Source organism: Palaemon carinicauda, chromosome 31, assembly GCF_036898095.1.
Source record: "Palaemon carinicauda isolate YSFRI2023 chromosome 31, ASM3689809v2, whole genome shotgun sequence".
NCBI classification, from domain to species: Eukaryota; Metazoa; Arthropoda; class Malacostraca; order Decapoda; family Palaemonidae; genus Palaemon; species Palaemon carinicauda.
This window is the reverse complement of record NC_090755.1, coordinates 10,177,594-10,185,346: the sequence shown is the minus strand read 5'-3', so window position 1 is coordinate 10,185,346 and position 7,753 is coordinate 10,177,594. Positions and strand designations below refer to the sequence as shown.

The 7,753-nt window shown below is 40.4% G+C and overlaps 1 protein-coding gene across 1 annotated transcript; it reads left to right on the top strand.

The window, feature by feature from the left end:
• The first annotated feature begins 3,041 nt into the window (after positions 1-3,041).
• LOC137625096 (piggyBac transposable element-derived protein 3-like) lies at positions 3,042-7,044 on the top strand. The gene is made up of 3 exons (XM_068356028.1): positions 3,042-3,274; positions 5,431-5,613; positions 5,826-7,044. The coding sequence occupies exons 1-3, from the start codon at positions 3,042-3,044 to the stop codon at positions 7,042-7,044; spliced, it is 1,635 nt and encodes a 544-aa protein (XP_068212129.1).
• The last annotated feature ends 709 nt before the right edge of the window (positions 7,045-7,753 follow it).

Below are 7,753 nucleotides of genomic sequence, written 5' to 3'. Positions count from 1 at the left end.
GGTATGATGTTTCCCAGAGACTGTGCTGAAATAGCAGTTGAAAATTTAAGATCCTCCAGAGACCTCCCAGTTGCCAAGAATCTCAAGGTTGCTATTAATCTTTGTTCGGAACTCATTGCCTTTCTGAGCATCGTATCCTGCTTTTGTATGAAGGGGGCAATAGTGGCATGTATCTCTTGGAATACCTCATCTGACATTCGCAAATAATTTCTCAAATCATCTGGGTTATTTTCTTTCAATTCTTTTAGAAGTGTCATATGAGAAAATTCATCTCTTCTTTGAAGCCATTTCTCTGTCCAACACGATCGTTTCCGCTTTCTGGACTTCATAGCACTACATATCACCAAGGTTGCTAATGCTTTTTTCTTATCGTCCATGACTTTTCTGGTTGGTTTGCCCTCGTACACCTGCCACGACTGCTGAACACACACTGGAGGTGGAGTTGGATATCTGAGCGATTTAGTCTGCGCAGTTAGTGGCGAGTAGAGCGGCAGATTTCATCTCTCGCATTCCATATCTGTTGGTCATGAGCGATCAAATCTGCAGGTGTATGGCTAGCTTTAGTAATAGCATCCTATTCTGAGGGACAGTTATTGTTTACTATCATGAGAAAGTTGAAATTTAACAATAACAGCTGTTTTCTGAATCGCTTGTTCATAACAAAATTGTTTTGTTTTTTTAATAGTCCTATGCATTAATAACGATACTTTTCTCAATCTATTGCTATTTTCATTCATTAAACTAGAGTTTGGGATAAAGAAGTGGAGAAAAAGAGGTTAGCTTGTTATGATTTTGTCTCGAAAAAGGAACTCTCATGACACACGAGGTACACAATAAAAGTGTGTTTTAACGAAGGAAAAACTTATTCTTTCGAGAGTTGGTGTGTGGTCTCCAAGAACTTTTCTGTGAAAGGCTAGAACTGAGAATCCAATACGACATATAATATCAAAGGAATATTGTCTCCCATCCGCTATGACCAGTGTATCAACATGCAAAGCACCGACTCGGCGTGTATAAGGGGGACCCTTAATTTCAGGCCCATTAGAACCTGACACAGCACCTCAGTGGCTGAAATTCGTCTGCTATGAGCGACCTCATTACTACATACTACTCCCCATAGAAAGAAACCAACATCCAAGTTGAATGCCTGCCTACAGTAACATCAACTAATGCTTAGTTTCCCTCCTACATGTAGTCGTCTCTTGAACAACTGCTTTTTGGTTTAGTGAACAAAGAAGACCAAATGCTTAGTTAACTTTTTCCAGGTTTTTCTGTCTTTTGTTCATCCTCATCATCATATCCTCCTACGCCTATTGACGCAAAGGGCCTCGGTTAGATTTCGCCAGTCGTCTCCATCTTGAGCTTTTAATTCAATACTTCTTCATTCATCACCTCCTACTTTGCCCTTCATAGTCCTCAGCCATGTAGGTCTGGGTCTTCTAACTCTTCTAGTGCCTTGTGGAGCTCAGCTGAATGTTTAGTGAACTAATTTATCTTGTGGAGTGCAAAGTGCATGCTTTGCCATACATTATAAACTGGTTTTGGTTCCTACGAGTCCCTAGCCATGTGAAGGCCTTGACATCTAAAGCACTCGCCTCTAAGTGGGGAGCCTTTTCCTGTTCACCCACCCGATTATCACTATTTGGTACTGGTTCTTCGACTGGCCTAAGACCATCCCTCTTACAGCCACTGCTGTGATATGCATTTGTGCTTAAAGATGCCATTATCCTAGTTTTATTGTCTAGCATTAATGAGCACAGACTCTCACAAACTCTAAATCGGCCACATGCTTGATCTCTGCCGAGATGTGGTCTTTAAACTCACTCATGAATGCCAACATAACAGCTGTTTCCAACCTTCAGTCTTATAACCTGCTATTCAGGCCAATTGCAATGTTTTTTTGGCAAAATATGTTCACCTTTATCCCTTTTCACCTCAGCCTCGCCAACTGCCCATATGCTGGCACTGGACTTGTTGCTAAGACCTTTAGGACTAAGGATCGTTATCTAGAAGAAACATATTCTTCAGGTTCAATAAACACAGGAACTCTTCTTTTCTAATAGCACAGTGTACTGTACTTGCCATCTTTATCTTGAAAAGTGTCTAGGTAAGGGGAACATGGACAGCTCCAGGGGCCTCAGGAAGAGTTGAATGTAAAAGCCCGGAAAACCTCCATGTAAGACTTTAAGTGCTTTCTTATCCTTCATTATTCCTACAGGATCCAAAGCCCTCTGGTTAGCTGGCTACAGCATCAGGAAGGGGGAAGGTCTGTGCCTTGTACGTGAGTAAGCAAAGTCTGAATACTTCTGCGTTTTCAGGATTGTCAAATTCCTGGTCAAGGCAAAGTACAGTATTCGACACCAACTAACCAGTGGTCAAATCAGAAAGTTGTTTGAGGTTGATCAAAGCAGCTTACATGATAGCAGAATCCAAGCCCAAGAACAATGTGCCCTCATCCCCAATTCCTTTACTGGGTCCCTGTTGTAAGCCCTGCTATCACTGAACCAATGGACAGTTTAGGTCTACCTACTCTGGCACATAGAATATCTGTTGTCAAGAGAGTGAGGGGCAGGATCTACTCGATTGGCTGGAGTGTATTGAGTGTTTCGTGTCTGAGAAGTAGGATTTGATCCTAACATGATCTTCAAGGAAGGACTGAAGACGGTACCATAAAGGCTGGTTAGACCTCAGAGGGGTGATGGAGCATCAATTGATGGGTGTTACCCCTCCCCTGATGGGCTTCATGGATGCCCTCTTGCTATTACTAAGTGCTGAGTGGGTATCAACAAGTTTAAAGAAATTGTGCAGAGCCTCCACTTTGCAGACAATTCTGAAAAGCCAGCAGATGATAAGATCTACAAAATATGGCCTCTGTCCGCTTCAACAAAATAAATTATTTTACTTTTCTCAACCATTCCCTGTGACATGGGCAATAGATATTGTAGTGGAACCATAGAATAGTCATCATGGCTTGAAGCAGTTCACAAGTGGAAAGCCTGTGTGGTTTGAATACAAGTTCTGATGTCTGTTCCCATGAAGGCATGACTATAGGTGAGTCAGTAGTGCAAATTTTGTCTCTGAAAGTTGTTTCACCAGGTAAAAATAGGTGTGTTGATAATTATTCAAAATTGCCTTTGATGGTGTCATTTTTGCTGCGAAATAATCTGAATGGAACCATTTGCAAAGATAACGTAGAGAGCGCTCCTATTTCTAAAATCTCAAAAGATGATCTTTGTGATGCAGAATTATTCACAGAAGGTAAGAAAATTGGCGTGTAACTGAAGTAAAAATAGTGATGTATGAATAGCCACTAACAAAACTGACACAGATTCTTTTGAAATGGTAAAATGCAGGCATTGGTTAATTAAAGGAAAAAAAGCTAATAGAGCATTATAACGAAGAAATGGATCAGGTAGATATAATTGATCAGTTCAGAGGAAAATGCAGAGGATCATTCCATAAGCATGCATGGTACTATACTGTTTAGCTTTCTTTTGAATGCCTCAGTAGTAAATGGATGGTTACTATGCAAAAAAATCCACAAAATCTCAAGACTTGACTTTAAGAGATTGTAGGTGTACTTCTGAAAGCCAAGATGCTCTGTACCACGTGCAACAGCTAAACTTGAAAGATATGGCCGAATGGGCCACATTATAATAATGGGTGAAACACAGTACAGATGTTAAGTTAGCAAGAAAAATGTTAAATGTAAAAGTATAGAATGTGATGTGGCTTTACAAATTTCATTTTGGGCTGAGTATCATACAGAGATATAGGAATGCACTCCGAGGCACACAAGGTATATGCACAGAGCCCATTTAAGAGGGCACTTAAGAATTTCATAATGAAAGAAGACATACTATAGGTAAACACCAGTTTTGGGCTCAAGCCATAACGTCCTGATGGAAGGTTCCTTTTGGTAGCTTCCTTGGGTATATTAACTACAAGGATATTCCCAGAGAATAAAACCACAGGTTATCACAGAATTCTTACTTCTGGTGCGAGTATCCTAAAGGTTTCCCTTTAAGACATCGTATATCAACAGGGGACGCATGTATTAACACGCCACATAGCTATCTGCACCCCACATAGAGTTAACACTTCGATATGGAAAGGTGGAGAATAACTGGGGAGCCGTTCCACAGTTACACTCGTCCGTGGCTACTTTTGGTACTCGAAACAAACAAACGGGCGCCATTGCTAAATGACGTCACGTCCGTCCTCATCCTTCTGCTTGTAGCTACCTTGCTTAGACGGATTTCCCCTTGTGCGATTTTTATCGACTTGCATCACCATTATGTCGCTACCTTCTGCCTCGCCTTCTTCTGGAAAGTTGAGTACCAGGTCCCAGTAATGTTTAAATAAGCTCTGGCCGTAAAGTAACTTATACTTTTCGTAATATTTCGTGTTTTGTTGCGGAGCTGTGCTGCTACCGGACACGCCATTTTATGGCGTCGCTGTTCTCTTGCATGCCTTATTTAGCTAGTCAGAACAGCTTTTTCCGGCCTCTTAACTAATTGATATTGTTAGTTATTTAGTCTTCATAGCTAGGAACTTCATATATCGTGTTTTAACGCTCTATTATTCGGTCATCGCTTGACCCCATACTAGATTGCTAGCTTAGCCCCTAGGCTAGATTGCCTAGCTCTTGTGTTCATGCATGATATATTCCAGTGATCCTAGGTTAAGTTATGAAGATAGTGGCATTATTTATCATACTGTTAACTGTGATGCAAGTGTTTTTTCGCCTTCAGGGACCATATAGGGGACCGGTTTGATTGCGTACCTTTCTAACCTAACCTAAATGTAGGAACCCCTATATGCTCCCTTCATCCCCTGCTTACGGGCATTCCCTCTGTGTGGCCATGCTTCCCCTTCTATATAGAGGAATCTTGTCCACAATCAGAGTATTTATCGCTTCTCTGTCTACCTTAAGGGAATGATCCCCCCTTTTAAGAGGGCACTTAAGAATTTCATAATGAAAGAAGACATACTATAGGTAAACACCAGTTTTGGGTCATATTCAACTAGATTTATGAAAACAACATTGTTTTTAAAAACTAAAAGTCAATCACTTCTTGGAGGTTAGAGGAATCACATATAACTTTCATTTGCTGTACCATCTTCATTAGGTGTTCTTCAGGTCAGTACATACCAGAGTGACTACAAATGTAGTCATTGGGCATAGATAGCAATATTGTATGCCCTCCCAATTTTTGTTCAAATTCAAATTACCTGATCTTCTCATGACTTTCTCATAACACTACATGAAAAATAAACGGATTTTGACGTAGGAAAAATCTATCTTTGGGTGAGATAGACATGTCGTCCTGATGGTAGTTCCTTCCGGCAGCTTCCTACTGTATAATATTTCTGAAAATGATGTTACAAGATTTTTTTTATATATTCTTATGTGTTCTTTTTTTACAGGATGAAGACAGGGGTCTTCCTTGGACCAAAAGTTTGTTCCCAAAGATTTCTAAGAGACGCCATTGATATTGCTCAAGGTATAGATGGCGATGTTAATGTTGTGATAACTGGTCTACCAGAAGGAGGAGATGGAAGTGATATGGAACTGCTTGATGATGACAACCTTCAAGAAGATGAAACAAGGTGAAATGAAGTTGCTGGGGAAGTTGATATCATTTATGAGGAACCCGATGAAGATGTCGCTTTGCAATCATCAAAGAAAAGGCAGACAAGCATCAATGTGCAAAACAGTCGCTTCTAAAGAATTCTCCTGATCTCTGTGGAGCTTCTCCATGGACTATTTTTGAGAAAGTATTTCAAGATATACATCAACATCTTGTTTGTGAAACTAACAGGTATGCTAATAGAGACAAAAATATGCCAGATTTCCAGATAACAAATGATGAAATGTACAGGTTCATAGGTTTGTTACTGCTTTCTGGCTACAACATGCGAACTAGCGCTAAGGATTACTGGAGTAAATTGTATGATCTCTCGTGTCCTGCTTTTGCTAAAACGATGAGTCGTAATCGTTTTCAAAAGATAGAAATTGCTATCCATGCAGCTGATAATCAGTCACTTGATTCAAGCAAGATGGCAAAAATCAAGCCATTGTATGAGTTGCTGAATCAATCATTGCTCATGTTTGGCATACTTCATGAAGATCTCAGCATTGATGAGTCTATGGTGCCGTATTATGGGAGACATTTTTACAAGCAATTTATCAGAGGAAAGCCAATTGGATTTGGTTACAAGTGTTGGGTTATTGCTAGTTCTTGTGGACTTCCCTACAAAGTTACTGTATATGAAGGTAAGACTGAGATGTGCAAAGGTCCTTTTGGGACAAGGACTGTTATGGACTGCCTGAAAGTTTGTCAAGTTCCAGCCTCCCAACATATATATTTTGATAGTTTCTTCACATCGTATGATCTTATAGCAGAGCTGAAAACTCTTGGGTACAGAGCTACTGGCACTGTTAGACAAAATCGTATTAAAGGATGCCCATTAAAGACAGACACAGACATGAAAAAGACTGAAAGAGGTTCATATGACTACCGCTCAGATGGTGATGTTGAAATTGTGAGATGGAATGATAATTCTGTCGTAACCCTCTGTAGCAATGTTGCCGGAGTGGAACCTGTTAGACACGTAAAGCGAAGGGTGAAGAACAAAGGATCAATACTGGTTCCTCAGCCACATGTTGTTGCTTGCTACAACAAGGGAATGGGAGGAGCGGATTTGTTGGACAGGGCACTAGCGAATTACAGGCCTTCCATTCTCGGGAAGAAATGGTACTGGACACTTTTAGTCAATGCAATAAATATTGCAGTAGTATTCAGCTGGCGAGTTTACCAGCTAGCAACTGATAAGGAATCAAAACAGAAGGATTTTAGAAGAAACTTAGTCACCATAATGCTTAAACAATCTCAACCAAGGCCAAGTGCAGCCTCAAGGCCGGGACCTTCATTTCTGTTCCTTGAGCAGTTAGAATTGACAACAGAAACCATTACCCAGAAAGCTGTTCAGTTTGGCGATGTTCTGTATGCAAGAAGAATTGCCGAATTCAATGTGTAAAATGCAAGAAGTCATTGCATTTGAATGTGTTTCCAGATGTATCACGAAAAATAGCAGGTTGTATCGTTAGCATTGACCATTTTAGTTTCAAAAGATACATTGTACTTTGTCAAAAGGAATAACATACTATTTTTTTCTTTTTGTATGTAATGAGGCCAAGGAATGCATTATGTATCACGAAATGCCATGTAAACAAGAAATGTGATTTGTTTCAAATACAAAAAACATTGAAATCCAAACCTTGTTCCATCATCACAATTAACGGATTTTGAGCGAAGCGAAAAATCTATTTTTGGGTGAGATGGCCATGTCGTCCTGATGGAAGGTTCCTATATGTAGCTTTCTAAGGGATATTTGGCTACAGTGATATTCCCAGAGAATTAACCGTTAGGTCTCCAGAATTCTAACTCCTGGCACAAATATCCTTAAGATTTCTCTTAAGGATATCGCATAATATCAGGGGACGTATATCTTGATACGACACATAGCAATCTTCACCCCGAATAGCGTTTTCGCCTTGAGGGGGAAAGTGGCTAAAATAGAAGGGGAGCCGTTATCAAGGTACCCTTCCTCCCGTACTACTATTGAGTATCTAGATGGCGCTGTATCCAAGATGGCACTGTATCCAAGATGGCGCTTATTCCATGTAGCGTTGAGCATGGTGCTACAGGTATAGTAATTTCGGGAGGGATCCTGCCAAGGCCTTTTC

What these genes read in the sequence shown, in the direction of transcription:
- LOC137625096 (XM_068356028.1), top strand. Translation starts at nt 3,042, where the DNA reads ATGACTATAGGTGAGTCAGTAGTGCAAATTTTGTCTCTGAAAGTTGTT. An exon ending in GAAGGTAAGAAAATTGGCGT is followed by an intron (nt 3,275 to 5,430) that starts GTAACTGAAGTA and finishes CTTTTTTTACAG; the next exon opens with GATGAAGACAGGGGTCTTCC. An exon ending in CTTCAAGAAGATGAAACAAG is followed by an intron (nt 5,614 to 5,825) that starts GTGAAATGAAGT and finishes TGAAACTAACAG; the next exon opens with GTATGCTAATAGAGACAAAA.